General features: G+C 38.2%; 1 protein-coding gene and 1 long non-coding RNA gene across 3 annotated transcripts in view; one reads left to right on the top strand and one right to left on the bottom strand.

The window, feature by feature from the left end:
• Positions 1–20960, top strand: part of CLCA2 (chloride channel accessory 2) — a 31727-nt gene extending 10767 nt beyond the window's left edge. Inside the window, exons 7-14 of the mRNA XM_017499859.2 lie at positions 3733–3963; positions 4983–5160; positions 6299–6405; positions 8945–9169; positions 12023–12293; positions 15074–15244; positions 18144–18377; positions 19552–20960. Of these exons, the coding sequence (XP_017355348.1) occupies positions 3733–3963; positions 4983–5160; positions 6299–6405; positions 8945–9169; positions 12023–12293; positions 15074–15244; positions 18144–18377; positions 19552–19991 (1857 nt within the window). The 3' untranslated portion in view covers positions 19992–20960. The remainder of the gene's footprint in view (positions 1–3732; positions 3964–4982; positions 5161–6298; positions 6406–8944; positions 9170–12022; positions 12294–15073; positions 15245–18143; positions 18378–19551) is intronic.
• LOC108283496 lies at positions 234–15555 on the bottom strand. 2 transcript variants are annotated; one of them, XR_001816857.2, is made up of 5 exons: positions 15458–15555; positions 14440–14520; positions 7900–8032; positions 6140–6432; positions 234–861 (listed from the first exon to the last, which is right to left on the bottom strand). It is a non-coding gene; the product is annotated as an uncharacterized LOC108283496 (long non-coding RNA). The 2 variants fall into 2 exon arrangements; XR_001816856.2 differs by lacking the exon at positions 14440–14520.
• Positions 20961–22054: the final 1094 nt, after the last annotated feature.

Here is a 22054-nt window from a genome sequence, read left to right on the forward strand (position 1 = left end):
TTTGTTTTATTTTATTTTAAGTTCCAGGATACATGTGCAGGACATGCAAGTTTGTTACATAGGTAAAGGTGTGCAATGGTGGTTTGCTGTACCTATCAACCCATCACCTAAATATTAAGCCCCACATGCATTAGCTATTTATCCTGATGCTCTCCCACCTCACTGTCACCCAGGCTGGAGTACAGTGGTACCCAGGCTATAGTGCAGTGACACAATCTCAGCTCACTGCAGCCTCGACCTCTAGGGCTCAAGTGGTCCTCCCATCTCACTCTTCCAAGTAGCTGGGACGACGGGCGCTGGCCACCACGCCTTTTCTATCAGTTTTTAATTATTTTAATTTTCAGGAGGTAAGGGTGAGAATTGGAGGAGGCAAAAGGTTTGGAATAGCCAAGGACATCCTATTTTGAGGGATGGGGGGAGGTGGGAGGAACAAATTCAGAATGTGGCCCAAAAGTTGAGATCATGTAGATAAATGAAATACACAAATAATTTCTAACCCTCATTTTTGCTACTAATTAATTGAAACTCTTTCCAACCAACATCTTTTCCCAAAATTCTTATGTGTAATGAAAAGTTCCTACTGGCTACTTTCTGCTCACTGGTAAATATCCCTGGTTGAGGAAGCAGACTGTGAATCTGGAGTGAAAATGAATGTTCAGTATATGGAGATTTTCCATGTCATTGTATGCAGAAGACTATATCTCAGTCATCTGGCAATCTAGCAGTCTCCAGCTGCTTTGAGTGATTAAAGCCTTAGTCTCTGCAAGCAGGCAGCTGTGCTTTCATCCTGGCTCCTTCACTATTGTGTAATATGTCCTTGTTATAAAGAGCATGATGGCCTCTCTGAAGCAGTTTTCTCATCTGGAAGATAGAGATAATAGTGCCTACTTTCATGAGAGCCAACTTTTAAAGTTTTAGGAAATCTGCAAACCAGTAATTAAACACAGCTATTAATAACAAACTATGTAAGCTTACAATAAAATATATGAAAACAAATATATGAAATACTCAAAACTCATCACTTCTCATTTTTTCCTATAATTTTTTACGATTATCTATGCCCAAGGTCAGTAAACTACGTCCCACTACCTGTTTTGAATGGCTCACAAAATAAGGATGGACTTATATTTTAAATGGTTAAAAAAAATCAAGAGGATTTTTCATGACATGGGAAAATTATATGAAATTCAGATTTCGCTGCCCATAAATAAAAATTTTATTGGAATATAGCAATGTTCATTTGTCAACATATTGTCTATGGGTACTTTATTTTTTCAATAACAGAGTTGGGGAGTTGCAACAAAGAACTTATGGCCAGAAAAGCCTAAAATATTTACTAGCTGGCCCTTCACAGAAAACTTCTGCTGACCCCTGAGCTAAATTCTTGAGGTTATTTCTGGTCTACTGCATACGCATGGTGTGCTACTACAGTTTCATCCCAACTGTGCACTCACTGACATTACATTGACAGCTCGAAATCAACCATGGTTTCACACATGGGAGAATGTTTACCCCACAGAAGCTGGCAGTTGCTGTGAATTATGCCTGCCTGCCTGCCTGCCTGCCTGCCTGCCTGCCTGCCTCCCTTCTTCCCTTTTTCCCTTCCTTCCTTTCATTCTTCATCAGAAAGCAGTTAGTAAACATTTACCAGCATACCACTGCCTACTTCATAGGGTTATTGGGGGGGAGTAAATGAGATAATATGAAATTTTTAGTTCATAATAAATAATAAGAGGTAGCTGTTTATTTTAATGGTACTTATCCAAGGAGAGAATTTATCCCCTTGTGCTCTCTGGATCAGTAGTCCTGAAATACTTGCCTTTTCTGGCTTATATCAGAAACACTAAAAACTCCACAAATATAGCCAGAATTTGAATAGTTTTGACATGTTGCCTACTTGCAGTTGACTAGGGCATGCTTTTCTCAAATATGGTCTCAGATTGAGCAGAATGGATGAAGTGAAAAGGAACAACGATTGTACTTGAAAGTAGACCTGAAGTATGTAGAAGAGAAGCAGGCCCAAAGGAATGAACTCACGGCAAACCAAACTTTCCTCCATTTTCCTGCCAAAAACAGTCATTGAACCATTATGGCCATTGATTCATCAGGTGCCCACACTGCACTGGCCTAAGGGATACGGAGATGACAAGAACAGGGTATCTGCTTTGAAATGCTTACAGCTAATGAGGGCCACATGACACACATGTGTGACTGGATACAACACAAGGTGACCAAGCTCCACAGAGGTGTGAGTTACTATGGGAGCACTGAGGAGGCAGCACCTGGTGCTATAGAAGAAAGTGGTCAAGGAAGATTTCACTGAGAGAATCAACTTAGAGTTGAATCTTCTAGGACTCAACTAGGTGCTTGCTAGATTAGGTGATGTAAGGAAAGAGAAGAAAGGAGGACATTTGTGGGAAGGCAAAAGTGTGTGCAGTGGCCAAGAGGCAAAATAAGAGGGACTTGGTCAAGGGAAAGGCATTCATTGGTATGACTATGACTATAACTAATACTGGGTGAATCTGAGAGGTGGTGAACGGGATAGAGAAATTTAAGACACTGATATTTTGGGACCTGTTTAAGAATATGGAGACTGGTAACATAGGAATGGTAAGAGAGAGATTGGGGTTGCTGGCTTAGCTATGTGGGAGTAGAGATCAAGACTGGGAATGATAACCTGATGACCGTGAAGGCAGCAATAGCTACTCTATTCTGAGTGCTTACTCAGTATCCATTTTCAGATGAGAAAACTGAAGCTAAAAAAACGAAATAATTTTACTACAATCACATAATTAGCAAAAGTTGAAGGCAGAGTTCAAAGTCTTTGTTTTACCCCTTTTACAACTTCCCAATATTTAAGAGAAACAATATTTGAATTTAAAGTGTAGAGTTGCCATCTTCATGGTATCAAGTCATCATTCCCAACTAGTTAAACCAGAAACCTGTGTCCTAAGAAGTGTGAAATGTAGGTCCAGATCCACCCAGGAGGATGCCCGAGTTAGAGATGGAGATCAGGGTCAACCCGGAGAGGGTGGTCATTGAAGCTCAACTTGCTGCTCCTCTCTTTTCCCAGAGCCTTCAAAACAAGTGACCCTAGTGAACTAATTAGTAGTATCACCTGCCCAAAACTGGTCACTAATATTACTTTATACCTGGTTAGCCCATCATGGTATAACTGTACTGCCATATATGTATCTCACTTGATCCTCACAGCAATTCTAATTTAATAAACAAGAAAGCTATCGTCCTCACTCTATGGATGAAGTACCCGACATAAGGTGACCACAATAGCAGTGGGTAGTGCCAGGGCAGATCATGGGTCCTCTGACTGCTACTCCTCTCTAGCAAAGGTCTCTTTGCAATGTTTACTTTTACCAGGACTTGCATTTTTTAAAAAGCAGTTACGAACCTCATCTCAGCTGGGTCCATGGATCTTTAAATTCTGGGTTGGAGAGAAATAGTCGGACTGATGAGAAATGCAGAGCAGTAAATTATGAAAAGCTTGTTGAGGGCAAAGCTCCAAGTCACTCTCTCTTCCCTGAAAGCAGGCATTTTTTGAGCCTGTCATTAATCAAACAATATTCTAATATTATGTTATTTTTTGAAGCTTAAAAAATTATGACTCAACATCTCTAAAGAATTAGCAGAGATGTTTGCTAATTGAGTTACTTAGTTATACTTTTGTCTACCCACCAAATGTTCTCATTTTCTTTTTTCCTTTTTGGGACACAGGCTGACAGACTCCTTCAACTACAACAAGCTGCAGAATTTTATTTGATGCAGATTGTTGAAATTCATACCTTCGTGGGCATTGCCAGTTTCCATAGCAAGGGAGAGATCAGAGCCCAGCTACACCAAATTAACAGTGATGATGATCGGAAGTTGCTGGTGTCCTATCTGCCTACCACTGTAACAGCTAAAGCAGAAGTCAGCATCTGTTCAGGACTTAAGAAAGGATTTGAGGTACAGTAGAGCATCTTAAGCCTTGGATCACCATCATTTTCCTTTCCCTTATTTGGTAATATAAGGTTTCCTCTGATGAGGGGCAGTCTGTTATAGCATGGTCATAATAGCCTCAACTATGAAAGTAGTGCTGGATTATCTTTCAAGTCAGGAACCATTCCTTATTCACCATTGTACTCCTTGTGCCTAGCAAAGTACCTAGCATACATTAGTTGCTTAATAAATGCTTGTTGACAGAATGAGCAAATCAGTGAATACAGTGGCCAAAACTAGGGGACCTAAACAACATCTGGGCATTTTCTAAACTGTTCTAGCCATTCTGGGACTGTCTCAGCTGTGGCCATGTTTACCCCTAGATTTTCTTGTGGAAATCAGCATGTCTGGCTTCTGTTGATAGTCATTCTAGACTTTAAGAATATCAGAACAAATTAAGGCCAGAGGTATGTTTCAGGAATGACAGAGTTTATCTAAACCAACACAAGTTTGAATTCAGCATCTGGGATGCTTATCTGATAGCAAACAAGACACATCAGCTATGGTTGTTGCTGCCTGTCGTCTAAACATTGGCTATCTATTGAAATCTCCTGGGAATTAAAAAATATACTAATGTGTGAGTCTCACCCCAAGAGATTCTGATTTAATTGATCTGGGATGTGACCTGACTGTTAAAATTTTTTAAGTCTCCCCATCCAATTCTAACGTGTAGCCAAGACTGAGAACCACTGCCCTAGGCCCTCTTATTGGTCAAACAATAGTGTATACCATAGCCTCTATGATGGATACAACTCAAAACTATGGGGACATCTTGATGATTCAAGTAGGAAAATTCCCTGCTCACAAGCAAACTGGCAGTAGAATGTAGGGTGACAAATGCTGTGATAGGGTGAGGTAAAGCCTGAGTGGGAATGGGCATATAGCGTAGGGAGCTACGACAGGAATTTGCATTAGAGCGAATTCTTCTGCTCAGTAAAACAATTTGAACTACATTTCCTTCCAAATGACTAATTCTCTATGTTTAGGTGGTTGAAAAGCTGAATGGAAAAACTTATGGCTCTGTGATGATATTAGTGACCAGTGGAGATGATAAGCTTATTGGCAATTGCATACCCACTGTGCTCAGCAGTGGTTCAACAATTCACTCCATTGCCCTGGGTTCATCTGCAGTCCCAAATCTGGAGGAATTATCACATCTTACAGGTAATAAACTTCTATAAACGTATCTTTTAGAGAATTTCCTTTTAACTTGAATATCCAAGACACAACCGTGAAACTCATTGTAAGTTTCACGGTTGTGTCTTGGATATTCAGTTTTTTGCACACACACACATTTTGCTTTTTAAACACACATACACACATATTGCTAAAATCTGTCAAAATTTTGCTGATTTTCTTTTTTACATTTTCCCTAAAGGTCCTAATTATATACATCCAAAAAATAATATTATATAATTCTGTGTTAAGCCAGTCTGAACATGCATAATCATGCAGCTAAAATGAATGTTTAAGAGTAAATGCCCTGTGGCTGGGTGTGGTGTCTCACACCTGTAATTCCAGCACTTTGGAAGGTTGAGGTGGGCAGATCACTTGAAGTCACGAGTTTGAGACCAGCCTGACCAAAATGGTGAAACCCCGCTTCTACTGAAAATACAAAAATTTGCCGAGGATGGTGGCAGGCTCCTATAATCCCAGCTACTAGGGAGGCTGAGTCAGGGGAATCACTAGATCCCAGGAGGCAGAGGTTGCAGTGAGCTGAGATTGCACTACTACACTACAGCCTGGGAGACAGAGTGAGACTCCATCTCTAAAAAGAAAAAAGATTAAATGCACTAACTTCTAAAATAGGAACACACACAGTGTTTTAAGATACATGTCTTTTTATACTAAATGAGGCACAGAATAATTTTATCTTATATTCCTTATTCAATAAAAAATGGGCATGCTGATTTGACAACTGAAAGCTTTTACTGAATTATCTTTAAAAGCAATGTTTTCACAATATAAATGTAAACATATAGAAATGTAAATAGTAATTAACCAAATTATCTAAAAAATTACCTTAATCTTAAGACTATTTAATAAATGTTTATTGAGTTCTTATGTACTGTGCATAAGTTCTATGGCCTGGCAATACAGCCATGAATAGAAGAGCTGAAACCACTCACCTAGGGCCACTTACCATGTGGTTGTACAGAATGTTAGGCAAAGCAAGTCAAGCACAGCTCCCATTTCCCCAAAACACTGTAATGTAAAGAAAGTTTGTTGGAAAAGGCCTAACATTTTATTTTTGTTTTATTTTACTTATTTTAATAGTTAACATCCCTACCATGTATTTCAGGAGGTTTAAAGTTCTTCGTTCCAGATACATCAAACTCCAATAGCATGACCGACGCTTTTAGTAGAATTTCCTCTGGAACTGGAGACATTTTCCAGCAACGTATTCAGGTCAGAATTTTCTCCATGTTATATTTCCTGGTGGGGAATGGGAAGGGAGAAGGAAACAAAGGAAATCAACAAATTGTGCTACCTGCTTCATTAGCCTTACTTGAATATGTAATGGCCTGTGTATGGAAGACTTTTAAAAGGCTGCTTGACATCACCAGGGCCAGACTTTCAGCCCTAGGAGCCATTTTTCACAATCACCACCTCAGCTTTTCAAAGTCTATGAGTGGAGCTTGCTCCTTCCTTGTGGCTCAAAGTGCAGGTTGGGGTGTGGTGGAGGCAAGGTGCAGAAGAAAAATAAGAAACTGTGAATTTAGTTTTAGTGTCATAGTGACTTTCCATCAATCAGAATTCATCTTTTTTTTCTTTTTTTTTGAGACGGAGTTTCACTTTTGTTACCCAGGCTGGAGTGCAATGGCGCGATCTCTGGTCACCGCAACCTCCGTTTCCTGGGTTCAAGCAATTCTCCTGCCTCAGCCTCCTGAGTAGCTGGGACTACAGGTGTGCGCCACCATGCCCAGCTAATTTTCGTATTTTTAGTAGAGACAGAGTTTCACCATGTTGACCAGGATGGTCTCAATCTCTTGACCTCATGATCCACCCGTCTCAGCCTCCCAAAGTGCTGGGATTCAGAATTCATCTAATTTTTGCTTCTTCAACATCTTTTAAGCTCTTCCTTGTATAAGATGTATCAACTATTTCACTAAAGTCTAACTACCACAAATATCCAAATATCTCTTTGACTACCACAGCTTACATAATTTTGCCATAAAAGCTTCCTCTAATTAAGTCATTTTTAAAGGGCTATTTTTTTCTAAGTACTTTAAAGATAATTTGGACATAAGTGAATAATGCTTTGAATAAAATTTCATCTATAGTTTCCTGACAGATGGCAAGTGTAACTGCCAAGTTAATGGCTTGATGTGACCAATGCAGCCTGTCAATTCTTGCTGGGAAATATTTAACATGATGATTATATTTACACAGTGAAGGCAATAACCTCAATTTCACAATAAAAAGTAAAAATGTGAATTTCAGATGACAACATTTAGTACAGATTAGGCTACAATTGACTCTTCTGATAATGCTCAATCTTTATGCCCTATGACTTCCTCTTCAATAATATGGAATAAAAACAAATGTTTAAAAAGTAAAAAACAAATTTAACAAAATATTACTCATATGGGATCAAATTATCATTAACATTCCCAAACTGGTCCCCCTCCCCTGAAGCTGTTGGAGTCATTAGCCCCACTGACTATAGTAAAGAGATGGGAACTATATGTAAATCCCCTTCAACAGCCCAGGGCCCAGCACAGCATGTGGCACAGCAGTCAGCAATCCATAAATATTTATTAAATTGATTTGAACAAACAATCCACAATGTCTTTGCTGTTACCCACCAATATAATTTTACATGCTTTGCAAGTTTGAGCAATTTAATGAAGCATTACTAATGTGTTTATTTAATAAATGTAAATTTTCAAAGTTATTTACAGACTTGTATCCATTGCAAATACACAGTGATTAAATGCAGGGGCTCTGGTGTCAGGCCCACTGGGTTTTATCACGTTCTGATTCCTTGCTATGTGACATCGGCAAATTACTTCTCTAAGACTACTCTTCTCATCTGCAAAATGTGGATAACGATAGAATTTATCACAGAGGAGTTACATAAGGCTTGAGTAAGATTGTGAAGCCTTTAGCACAGTGCCAGGCATATGCTTGCACTCTGTACATGTTACACATGCATGTGCACACACATGGCTTATTGTGAATGACTAAATAATTTTTTTTTTTGAGACGGACTCTTACTCTGTCACCCAGGCTGGCATGCAGTGGTACTATCTTGGCTCACTGCAACCTTCACCTCCCTGGTTCAAGCAATTCCCCTGCCTAGGCCTTCCGAGGACCCGAGATTACAGGCACATGCCACCATGCCTGGCTAATTTTTTTGTATTTTTAGTAGAGACGGAGTTTCACCATGTTGACCATACTGGTCTCGAACTCCTGACCTCAGGTGATCAGCCCACCTCAGCCTTCCAAGGTGCTGGGATTACAGGCATGAGCCACTGCGCCTAGCCTAAATAATTTTTAATGTAATAAAACTGTGCCAAAACCCAAGATTTTATTTCTTATCGAAATGTGTAAAAGGATCTGGAGAGATTATATATAAATTAATAAAATTTGAGCATATTCACAAATGAAAATTTTAAAAAGCTTGTTATTATAATTGCTGATCTGAGGCCAATATTGGTTTGGATGAGAGATAATATGAGGACATCTAAAATCTCTTAACAAAGAATAATGAAATGATACTTGCATTAACTACCACAAAATATTTTATACCTACTGTACTTAAATAACATGCAATATTTTGCTTTGCAAAGTGTTTTTACATGAAAAATTATGAATAACTATAGTACCTGTCAGAATTAAATTATTTTTATTTTTACCAATTCATTGTTGTTTGTTATAAGTGAAAAAGATGGAACGATTATGCATGCACCAGAAACTCTCATATATATCATCTCTTTAACAGCTTGAAAGTACAGGTGAAAATGTTAAACCTCACCATCAATTGAAAAACACTGTGACTATGGATAACAGTGTGGGCAATGACACTGTTTTTCTAGTTACGTGGCAGACCAGCGGTCCTCCTGAGATTATATTATTTGATCCTGATGGAAGAAAATACTACACAAATAATTTTATCACCAATCTAACTTTTCAGACAGCTAGTCTTTGGATTCCAGGAACAGCTAAGGTAGGTGTTGTGAGCTTGTTCCTAAGAAGAACATTCAGCCAAGTTTGTGATTTTCAGTTGAATCACAATTAAATACATTGTGTAAAGAAAATCTTGTTTTAATATATCAAAAGTTTACTTTAAACTTATGAGGCCATTTTGTGAATATTAAAAGCTTAAGAGGAATAACTAAGGTATATTTCCAATTTTAAATATTAGATACCATGTATTTCAACACTGGAAATTAGTATTTCTACTAGTATTACGATTATTTTTTTTCTAGTCTACATCTTTCTTTACATAATCCACATAAACCACTTTTCTTTTTTTGAGACAGAGTTTAGTTCTTGTTGCCCAGGCTAGAGTGCAATGGTTTAATCTTGGCTCACTGCAACCTCCACTTCCCAAGTTCAAGCGATTCTCCTGCCTTGGCCTCCCTAGCAGCTGGGATTACAGGCATGCGCCACCAAGCCCAGCTAATTTTGTATATTTTTTTTAGTAGAGACAGGGTTTCTTCATGTTGGTCAGGCTGGTCTCGAACTCCCAACCTCAGATGATCCACTTGCCTCAGCCTCCCAAAGTGCTGGGATTACAGGCATGAGCCACCACATCCAGCCATAAACACACTTTTCTAAATGCTTACCAAAAAACCTTTATTTATAATTTATAATATGAATACACGCAATGCATATGATTTTTAGCGTCTACTGGGTGTGCTGGGTCTTGTCGTAGGTGCTTTACAATAAAATGCCATTGTAAGAGTATAAACGGGGTACTATCAGAACATACAAGAAGGTGGGAGGAAGAATGCTTCCTGGAAGTGAAGACATCAAAATGGAAACATAAGGAATAATGGGGCCAGAGGTGGGTATGATATTCTAGGCAGAGGAAACAGCACAAAGACTCAGATAAAAAGACTATGGCTGTTCACAGAACTAGAGTAGGTCAATAGAGTAGGGTAATCCATAAGGTAGGGATGTAGACGAAGGAAGGAGAGAGGAGTAGTGAGGCTAGACAGATAAACGGGAGCTGTATTAGCAAGGGCTTTGCACAACGGTAAAGGGAACAGGGGCTTGAATCCTGAAAGTGAAAGGGAACCGTTAATGGTTCTAATCAGAGTTGTAAGTTGATCAGATTCACTCTTGCATTGCCTGAATTCTGCGTCTCCTCACATGCTGCCCCATCCCTTTTTTTTTTTTTTTTTTTTTTTTTTAGATGAAGTCTTGCTCTCGCCCAGGCTGGAGTGCAGTGGCACGATCTCAGCTCACTGCAACCTCCACCTCCCAGGTTCAAGCGATTCTTCTGCGTCAGTCTCCCGAGTAGCTGGGACTACAGGCACTTGACACCATGCCTGGCTCATTTTTGTGTTTTTTGGTAGAGATCCAGTTTCACCATGTTGGCCAGGTTGGTCTCAAACTCCTGACCTTAAGTGATCCTCCTGCCTTGGCCTCCCAAAGTGGTAGGATTACAGGCATGAGCCACCACACCCACCACCCTTTTGATGGCCCCTTAACTAGCCTCCTTGATTCTGAACTGCCATCCCTCCAGTCCATTCTTTACCTCTGTCAAAGTGATCTTTCTGAAGCACACATCAGCCTGTCTCTTGTTCAAAAACTCCTTGGTGGTTTCAGAATAAAATCCAAGTGGTAACTCTTACATACCAGGCCCTTTACATTTTGGCTTCTATCCAAGCCTCTCTCTTAACTTCTTTGATGCTCTGCTCCTATTAAACTTTTCTTCAAATTCATCATGTTCTTTTCACACCTGTGCATAAAGGCCAGGGACACTTTACCTACTTCTTTCTCCCCTTGCCTGACCTCTTGGTCTGGATTAGATGCCCTGTATCAACACATTTATTACACTCAGAGAACTTTTTGATGTGGAGGTTCCTGCCATGCATCTGTCACTAATGTTATGATTCCATAAAAAGAACAGATAGTGCTGGAATCATGACTTACTGAAAAATAGTAAAGCTCTTGAATCCCAGTGAAGAAATGGCTAGGGTCTGGTGCATCTTAACTCTCCACCCTGAGTTACACTTCACCCCCTCACTTTTCTGTTCTTCCTTCTGCTTTGTTGTATTTCTCTTGTTATTTCTGGGGGTTTGAGAAGTGGCAGCAGCAGAAGTCAGGAATAAGCAATATCAAAAGGACAAATTTCTTCTATATTGTTATTTTAGTCTTTTTCTTTCAGATTGTCTGTTGTAGGTTTTTCCCAGGCAGACAGGCAAGAGTGGTGTTTAGCAGTATTTCTATAAATTATTCTTAGTAGTATTTCTATAAATTACTCAACTTAGATATTGTGTAATCCTGGCCTATTAAAAATAGTAGATCCTATTCTTGGTCCCTAATAGGGTATGTGTTTTTTGTTGCTTGAGATTTCTGAGTGTGGAGTTTTGTGGGAAATGGAGTTAAAAAAGGATATTGTTGCCTTTTTAGTCCACGGTGTCCACATAAATTGCAATGGTCCACTTAATTTGATGTAATTTTCTCAGTTTTAAAATGAAAAACACTTACACTCCTGTTTGGGGAAAGGGCTCAAATTAATATCTGTAAAGTACTTTGAAGCTGGAGACTGTTGTTACTTTCTAAAAATGGGGATCAAGATGTGTCCTCCCTCACTCCAAATAAATCCAAGGTGTAATTCCCTAAGGAATTACCTAGCAATAAAGGTGACTTATGCTATGAAAGCCATGGAAATATGAATTTATTCATCCCTTAGCCAGTGCTACTTTTCCTGACATTTTTTGTAGTATTTTAAAAAGTGCATCATCAACAAAACCAGAGCAAAATTCTCCAAAAGCTTAGGTATATGCTTTAGAAATAGGGTTGATTTTCTTTCACCCTTTCCAAAACAATAAGACTTGTTTTGCAGGCTGGGCACTGGACTTACACACTGAACAATACCCATCATTCTCTGCAAGCCCTGAAAGTGACAGTGAGCTCTCGTGCCTCCAGCTCAGCTGTGCCCCCAGTTACTGTGGATGCCTTTGTGGAAAGAGACAGCCTCCATTTTCCCCATCCTGTGATGATTTATGCCAATGTGAGAAAGGGATTTTATCCCATTCTTAATGCCACTGTTACTGCCACAGTTGAGCCAGAGACTGGAGATCCTGTTACGCTGAGACTTCTTGATGATGGAGCAGGTAACAAGGAATGTCATGACATTTTATCATGTTCTCAACAGCTGCTATGATATGATGTGGTAGTATCAATATTAAGCTTATCTGTAAGATTCCTTCAGTTCAATTATCTTTCTTAATCTTACAATATTCTAAAATTCTTATAGAATTACTGATAACCTGAAAAGCTACAGGGTGACATGGAAAAAGACAGTCCTCATGAGGCTCCTTGTAGTGTCTGTGTTTGAGCAAAGGGTGGGAAGCTGGACACCTTAGTCCTGGCTTCCACTTGATGAGGTCATACAGGAACAGGCTTCTATGTCCTTATGACATACTTATTTTCCTCTAAGAGTCACCAGCTTTACTATTCACTGAAGTAATCAGATTGGACTGTTAAAATAGCAAATGAAAATCAGAAGCGAGGTGCAGTGACAGCAAGCCCACTTTTTCCCTTTGGACCCAATTGTGAAGAAAAAACTGGAAAGTGAACTTGTGACCTATAAGTTGACACTAGACCCAAAAGGCTGTGTTGATGAAAGGGCACAGCTCATTTCTAGCACAGTCAATGCGTTTTACATGTGTGATTTGGTCCCAAGAAGACCCAGCCTGCAAGCCTAGTGGAATCAGAATATAGAAAAGCTCTCATTCTGCACATACAGTGTTCAGAGCCTTTTATACATTATACATAACAGACAGTACAGCATCCAGCCAGGTAAATAGCAGCATTTGGGCTCTTTTAAAAACAAATTCCTTTGTTGTTCCATCTTTCCTATTTGGTTATTTTCCTAAATTACACTCTCAGAATGGCAGTAGGCCTGCCTCTGTTGGCAGCCCGAAGTATTTGATCTACTAACAAAATTATATTCTTTTGCCCTTTTTTTTCAAAGTTAATCTTTTTTCAAGAGTCTTATGTTTGGCAGCCCATTAGTATCTTGCCATGGCAATCACGTATGATGTGCAGGAAAACAAAAGTTCATTCAAAGGGTTTTGGTTCAAGTCCACCTCAGGGGGATACCAGAGAAGTCTTCTTGTTTTGCCTGTTGGATTGGATCCAAATGAACTTCTCATGCTCTGATTGCTTATCCATGGCTTTCATTTTTTGTTTATGGTCCAAAAATGCACTTTTGCAGAATGTTTCTCCCTTGCCCCAGCCTGTGGGCTAGCCTGGAGAACAGATCCTACTCTCCTAGGGAAAATCGTCTGAAACAGCTCAATAGATTTTTATATTATTCCCTGGAACTAATTTATTTGTTTGATATCTAAATGTATACCCTAAAAAAAGAAACAATAAAAAATACTGCTCAGGCATCAAAATGTAAATTGTTTCCTCTCCAATCAATGCTTAACGTAACATGTACTTAGTTGTTTAATACTATTTTTATAATGGAAGCAATATTTAACTGCTCAGTAAATGAGCTATAATAAAATGTATACCTCTGAAATGATTTACAATTAAAAATGTACCTTTTTGTGCATATTCTAAAATAATCATCACAAAAACTCTGCAAGATAAGTTATCTCCATTTTATAGATGAGAAAACTGAGGCTCAGAGACATGAAACCTCATAGTTACTAAGTGACAGATGCAGGCCTTCAAACCAATTCCTCTGTCTCCCAAGTGAAGGTTCTTTTTCCATTTCTGTCTTCCTCAGTGATTAAAAGAGGTGGCAGTGGTGACTTTAATATGGAGAGGTTTTCCTTTGTAATTTCTCAACAAAGACAAACCTTATTAATCATTCAACCACTAAATATCAACATTTGATTTCTTACAACAGACAAAAAAAAATTCTAAATCTACCTTGATAATAAAATGTTTAGCACTTCTGATTTGATTTAAATATACTCCTACTTTTCTTATGTTAAGGAGCCCTACCTTTGCAGTGGGGAAGAGGGAGATTCTGGGGACACTTTAGCAATGATACACTGCTGGTGGGCAGGGCTGTGTCTGTGGTACGAGAACTGCATTGACCTCTAGGATAGAGGACAAGCTGCTCGCCCAATTGGCCACCTGCAATTGAATGGCGAATGTGATCTGTACTTGGGCTAAGCTGGACTTCCCTCTGCTGCCCTGGGGTCTAAGTCTTCCTGCCACTGAGTCATGAAGTTGGCTTGAAATTGAACTGTTCTCTGAAGATCAATGCAAGAGGAAGAAAGTACAGCACTGGCTAACCTTTCAGAAGGCCCCCTGAAGCAAGGCACAGTGGACGCAACAAAATTCTGTCAAACTCCAGGTCATCAAGCCTCCTAGAATCTAGAAAAACAGTTCCAAATACCCTCTAATGAGGAAATTAAGTAATGTCACACTATTTTATAAACTATCAAAGTTTTTATTCATTAAAGGTCCTTAATCAAGTGACTTCAAGACATTCATATAACCCTTGGGACTGTATGAAAATATGCATATGTGCATATATATTTATTTCCTAGAGACAAAATAGCTTTTATTAATATCTCAAAAGGGTCTATGACTACAAGCAACCCTAAGAATGTGCTTGATTCCTAGAAAAAAAACGGTATTATTTTCAATGATAAGAACAAGAATGTTAAAGGTGATTATTAAATGTTTTATTAGCATGGTACAAACTCATTCACCCTCAGAAAATCATTTTTCTGAGATAAGAAATTTTAGGGAGAAATTATGGACCCACTGGGTTTTTCATCACCTGAGAATATAAAAAGTAGGTAAGAGCATGATAATATATCTTACACAGAAAGAATAAGGAGAGTAAATCTCATTTTAATGACTTAAGTATTAGTAATCTACTATGATAACAAATGTTGACATTGTTTTTTTATATATACAGGTGCTGATGTTATAAAAAATGATGGAATTTACTCGAGGTATTTTTTCTCCTTCGCTGTAAATGGTAGATATAGCTTGAAAGTGCATGCCAATCATTCTCCCAGCATAACCATCCTAGCCCACTCTAATCCAGGGAGTCGTGCTATGTATGTACCAGGTTACACGGCAAATGGTAAGAACCATTAGCACTGTTATTTTAGTAACATCATTTCATGTACATACCTCTGATGGGTGTATGTACATACTGGAGTGGCAGGGAGTAAAAGAGAATTTCAAAACTCTTTATGCTTAAGTCCATATGTAATTTGTGGACTGTTTCTTCAATCCTCATTGATTCATGGCAGTAACAGGAAGGCAATAGGTAATGCCCACAGATTATACCTACCTTCATTTTAGTCATTATGTTGACCTTTTTCTTGTTTCATCGGAATTACTAATAGATAAAGAGATTTATTGGGTTTTCTCAGTTTCTGCTTCTGTGTTTATTCTATAGAGGTTTAGGCAAAAGAAAGAGGCAAAAAGTTATTAACAGTTGAAAGAAGGAGGCCAACAGCCGAAACAGTCCAACAAGAAATGAGTTCCTAGAATAAATATGAGCTTGGATGTTACAGACAACTAAGTGATTCCTGAAGATATTCTGTTTTCCTTCGAGATAAAAGTGAAAAATAAATGGAAGATACATATCTTCTTAACACCATTATAACAGTTCCTGATAGGAAGGAGTGTTTAAAGTATAATAGACAAACAGAAATATATTATGCTATAGTCTTTAAAAACAACTTCAAAAAAGACTTCTAAGCATTTTTATTTCAAAATTTGCAGATTCTTTATAAATATTATTCTTGTATTTTTGAAGTTACAACTAATCGTTTAGACTATTCCATAACATGATTCTGTTTTTCAGTCTTTATTCTTCCTGACCTCACCAGCATCTGACACAGCCAATTGATCTCTCCTTTGCCATTTCCTGGTTTCTGTGATAGCTCACTCTTCCTATTACCTCTTATTTTCTGGAATTTTTATCAGGCTTTTTTTTTTTTTTTTCCAGCTCCTTTTTTTCTACCAGGCCTCTAAATGTTGGCAATTCTCAGAGCTCAGTCTGAACCTTCTTACTCTACCGTCTGGAGTCACATTGCCTGGTTTTGAAACCCAGCTCCTCCATTTACTAGCTGTGTGACTTTGGGCAAGTGATTTAGCTTCTGTGTGTCTCAGTTTCATCGTCTAAAAAAATAGGGACAATAATTGTACCCTTCTCATAGCCTTGCTGGGAAAATTAAATATTTGATTCATGTAAGGCCTTAGAAAAGTGCGTGGCACATAGTAGGTGCTCAATAAATATTACTTATCATTACAGTAAAAATTATTTTAGTTAATCTCATTAATCCATATGCCTTCAATAACATCTATTTGTGTATAACCTCCAAATTCATAACTTTAAAATTATTAAATTTTGCTAAAATTTGTTTTTTAAGCTTAAAATCCATATCTAAATGGCTCATTAACATCTTGAATTAGATGTTTTACAGGAATCACAAACCTTGTAATTTAATTTTTGGTCTTTTTCTCCTTAGCCTGCTTCTCCTCCCAGCTTGCTCATTTTAGAAACCAGGACGCTTTCTTTTTCTTTTAAACCATTTTCCTCTTATTCACCATTCTATATTCATACCCATCACCAGCTTTTGCTTGACATCTTCAGAACACATCTTGAACTGCATCTTTCTTGCCCTGCCCTCCATGCCATCTCCCATCCCAAGCTGTTCTCATCTGGACTGTTGACTGGCTAAGTGGCCACCTCATTGCTTGCTGTGCTTTAATTCATTCTACACCAAGCAGCCAGAGTGTCCTATTAGAAAGCAAATATAATTTTGTCACTCCTCTGCTTCCCTACAGCATGTAACATTGAAATCTAAAACCACTACATTGGCCCATGAGGTCCTGCGTAAACTTCTCTCCTGCCTCATACCAAATGACTCTCTTCGTTTTTTTAAAATTTAGCTTTTTTTTTTTTTTTTGAGATGAAGTCTCCCTCTGTCAACAGGCTGAGTGCAGTGGTGTAATCTTGGCTGGCTGCAAACTCCGCCTCCCGGGTTCAAGTGATTCTCCTGCCTCAGTTTCCCAAGTAGCTGGGACTACAGGAGCACACCACCATGTCCAGCTAATTTTTGTATTTTTAGTAGAGACAGGATTTCACCATGTTGACCAGGATGGTCTTGATCTCTTGACCTCAAGTAATCTACCTGCCTCAACCTCCCAAAGTTAATTTAGCTTTTGTAACTTGAAATCTCTTTTCACCTCAGGGTTTGCTGTTCCCTCTGCCTGGAATGCTCTTCCCAACCCTTCTCTACCTGGCCAATTACTACTCAATCTTTAGGAAACCTTTCAATGTTACTTCCTTGATACCACTCTAAATTATAGACCATGTTATTTTCTTTCCTAGCATCCTGCCTTCTTTCCTTCTTACACTTATCATACTTTGTAAATATATGTTTATTAATATGATTAACATGACTATAAATTCCATGAGGGATACTGTTTTGTCTGTAATTATTGGCACAGCATATACTCTCAATAAATATTTACCGAGGCCAGGCATGGTGGCTCATGCCTGTAATCTAGCACTTTGGGAGGCCGAGGCGGGTGGGTCACCTGAGGTCAGGAGTTCAAGACCAGCCTGACCAATATGGTGAAACCCTGTCTCTATTAAAAACACAAAAATTAGCCAGGTGTGGTGATAGGTGCCTGTAATCCCAGCTACTTTGGGAGGCTGAGGCAGGAGAATTGCTTGAACCCAGGAGGGGAAGGTTCCAGTGAGCCAAGATTACACCACTGCACTCAGGCCTGAATGGCAGAGTGAGACTCTGTCTAAAAAAAAAAAAAAAAAAAAATTAAATAAATTAATATTTACTGAATAAATGGATGAATTAGTGGACAAAGGATTGTACAAATACACTCAGTTAATCTAAAGATGTAGTAAAAGAAAAAAGTTCAACAAAGGCTCATTGTGTCAAGAACAAGCTGTTCAGGAGCTTTATAATTTGTTGTTTTACCTATTTTTCTCTTTTGTGTCTCAGGTAATATTCAGATGAATGCGCCAAGGAAACCAGTAGGCAGAAATGAGGAGGAGCAAAAGTGGGGCTTTAGCCGAGTCAGCTCAGGGGGCTCCTTTTCAGTGCTGGGAGTTCCAGCTGGCCTCCACCCTGACGTGTTTCCACCATGCAAAATTATTGACCTGGAAGCTGTAAAAGTAGAAGAGAAGGTAACTTTATCTTGGACAGCACCTGGAGAAGACTTTGATCAGGGCCAGGGTAGGTTTGCTCATTTCAGTACCTATTTTTCCATAAGACAGCATTTCTAATAACTAGTTAGTTGAGTGAAAATAACTTTGGGGGTTTAGAACTGAAAAAGGTACAGAGGATTGTTGTGAAAAGCCCTGAGTTGCTGATAAAGCTTTAAATCCTGGAGTCCCAGAAGGACAGTATTTAGGCTACCCCTGTACTGAGGAGGCCGTGGAAAACTTGCTGATACTAATCATTCAGAAACCTTGTGTAGAAGCATAAACACTATGTGCTTATGTGTGTCTGTTCAGCAGAAATGGGTTCTGCACTACAGAGCATGTGCTTCCCAATACTGGAGGTGATTCATTTTCTGAAAGTTAGGTAGTGAATATTTATTCATATATTTATCAGTAGGCTTTGGGGAGTTTTTCTCATAACTCATGCAAATCTTGGTGCATTTTTGTTTCCTACTTCAGGCCATTATTTTTGTTAGGAAGGCCAGGACCAGTCCCCTGATTAAGGGGATTCTTATCCTTGCTTGGATAAACATTGACAAAGTAGCTTCTTCTACTTTCCCTTGTCTAAGGCTTATGTTAACTTTAAGGCTTCCACCTCCATCATCTTTTTCCAGATTTTTTTACCCAGTTTTCACACCATTTATTGAGACACTTTTATTTTTCTGCCATTAACTTGAATTCCACCTTTATCATGTACTAAACTTCTGAATGTGTTTTGGCCTATTGTTTGATATGTCTACTCATGCGTCAGTAAGTACCACAGCATTTTAATGATTGAGGTATTATAGCATTTGTATATCTGGTAGGGTTAGTCCTTCCACACTGCTATTTTTCAGGCTTTATATGCTCATTTTTGATTGCTTAATTTCCATATGAACTTACAATAAACTTGACTAAGTAAAGCAGAAATGAGGCATTTTAAGTAGAATCACATAACATTTACAAAATGACTTGGGAAAAAAATAACATCTTATATGTTGAATCTTGCTTTTCAAAAAAAAAAATAAGTCCTTGGGTTTTAGTATGAGTTTTTGTGTAGTGATTTAAAGTTTTGCTTGTATTCATGTTTCTTGTTATGTTTATTCCTAAATATGTTGACTTTTTGTTGCTGTTTTCATGAGTAATTTCTAACAAAGTAGAAGATATACTCAAGCTGAATTGTTTCCTGTTTATATTTTTAATTTCAGCTACAAGCTATGAAATAAGAATGAGTAACAGTCTACAGAATATCCAAGATGACTTTAACAATGCCATTTTAGTAAATACATCAAAGCTAAATCCTCAGCCCGCTGGCACCAGGGAGATATTTATGTTCTCACCGCAAATTTTCACAAATGGACCTGAACATCAGCCCAATGGAGAAAATGGAAGCCACAGAATTTATGTTGCAATACGAGCAATGGATAGGAACTCTTTAAAGTCTGCTGTATCTAACATTGCCCAGGCATCTCTGTTTATTCCCCCCAATTCTGCTCCTGTACCTGCCAGAGATTATCTTATATTGAAAGGAGTTTTAACAGCAATGGGTTTGATAGGAATCATTTGCCTTATTATAGTTGTGACACATTGTACTTTAAACAGGAAAAAGAGAGCAGACAAGAAAGAGAATGGAACAAAATTATTATAAAAAAATACAAAAAAAATACAAAGTGTCTTCCTTCTTAGATTTAAGACCCATGGCCTTTGACTACAAAAACATACCAACAAAGTCAAATTAACATCAAAACTGTATTAAAATGCATTGAGTCTCTGTACAATACAGGTAAGATTTTTACATGGTAGATTGACAAATTCTTTTTCAGGGGAGATTAGAAAACCCTTAGACTTGGCTATGAAAAAATAATAAAAATTATTCTTCAAAGTAATGTCTTTAAGGCAAAGGCAAGGGCAAAGTTGGACCAGTGTGAAAAAAAAAAGTTTATTTTATTGAAGTGGAAAAATAGCCCCAAGTAGAGAAAAGGAGGGTAGGTCTGCATTATGACTGCCTATGTGAAACAATCATTTAGTTACTTTGATTAATTTTTATTTTCTCCTTATCTGTGCAGAACAGGTTGCTTGTTTACAACTGGAGATCATGCTGTTTTTTATATATGAAGCACCCATTGTAAAGCTCTTTACCTCTTGCTATTTTGATGTATGTATTACAGATGAAATCCCACTGCTAATGCTCAGATATCTTTTTTTCACCATAAGAGGTACCTTTAAAAATATGGCTATTACCCTTTTCTCTTCATATTGGTTTTGTAGCAAAGGTCTATTGGATTTGTTTATAAGTTTCTACTCCCAGCAAAGCAGCTTTTTATTGCCTTGGGTATTATTGGATGATAGCTATAGCCCCTATAATGCCTCAACCAAGGAATAAAAGACATTCTTCTGAGCTTGTTTTAATATATATATATATGACCATATAGTTTTACTCAATTTCTACCAAAGAAGAGGAGAGCAGGGAGACAACCAACCTTTAAAAATGATTAGCTGGCTCTGTTTTTTGGTTAAATAAGAGTCTAGAATCCTTTCTCCATCAAGAGTTACTTACCAAGGGCAGGAGAAGGGGGAAACAGAGGTCACAAGGAAATAAAAAACATCTTTCATCTAATTTTACTACTTCCTCTTATTTTAAAAAATATTACAGAACAATAAAATCATTTGCCTTTTTAATTAAAGATTTTAAAACTTTATTGAAGAATACATGCAATAATGTAGACCAGATCTAAGTTTTATAACCAGGACCAATTAAGAATAAAAATTAGATTATGTTTTGGAGTGGTGGAGAGGGAAATGTGGGGAATTGGGACAGGAAGAAAGAGACAGCATGAAGCCCTAAGTGAGAGACTCAGAGGAGTCTGAGATAAAGGGAGAAAAACAACCAGCAAATTTCTCTACCCAGGCCGCCTTCTTGTAGTTTATACTGACCCAGTGTCTGGCCTGTTACTTTCTAGGTCTCACAGTGCCTACATTTTCACAGATGGGAACTTCAAGACCCTTGCAGCTCAATCCCTAGTTGGCAGTCAATCCCTCCTCCCTCTATCACTATTACACTTGCTAGCATGGAATTTGCTTCTCTCTAGTTTCTAACTGGGCTAGTGAAACACAGAGATGGATTGTAGTGGGTTTCAAGTTCTCAAATATTTTCCTCATTTCACAGACAGGAAATTGGAGGGTTCAGTAAGTAATTCGAAGTTTTATGCTGGTTAATAACAAAGATATATAGAGGTAGAGCCAGATTCTCAGACTACTCCTTTACTCCTAACTATTTAAGAAGGTGTGGGCAGATGCCAGGGATTCTACCTAGAGATATTTGTTTCATGATAAGTTAGCAGGACAGCAGATTCAGCTTTAAAGAAACCTGGTGGGTTTTGTTGATGTGGTTGTTGTTTGTTTACCACTTTGTGGGTGCAGAAATGGAACAAATAGACTTAAGTCCAGAAATTAGTGATTATAAAAGGCAAAACTAAGGGGTTCTAAAGATATTAAAGTAACAAACAAATATAACAGGGTAGAAAAAGTGATCTCATGAAGTGCATAGGGTTAGGGTAAACAGTGTTCAGTGATTGTAAGGAGTGAAAATATTAAACAAAAAGAAAGATGTAGGAAAACACAGATTTAGAGATTCCAGCAATCAATAGAACAGAGTCAAAGTAAAGGCCCTGTTGATTCTGAATACCTGATAAAAAATAGAAACAATAGGGC

The sequence above is a fragment of the Cebus imitator genome, unplaced genomic scaffold, assembly GCF_001604975.1.
Source record: "Cebus imitator isolate Cc_AM_T3 unplaced genomic scaffold, Cebus_imitator-1.0 Scaffold261, whole genome shotgun sequence".
In the NCBI taxonomy this organism is placed as follows: Eukaryota; Metazoa; Chordata; class Mammalia; order Primates; family Cebidae; genus Cebus; species Cebus imitator.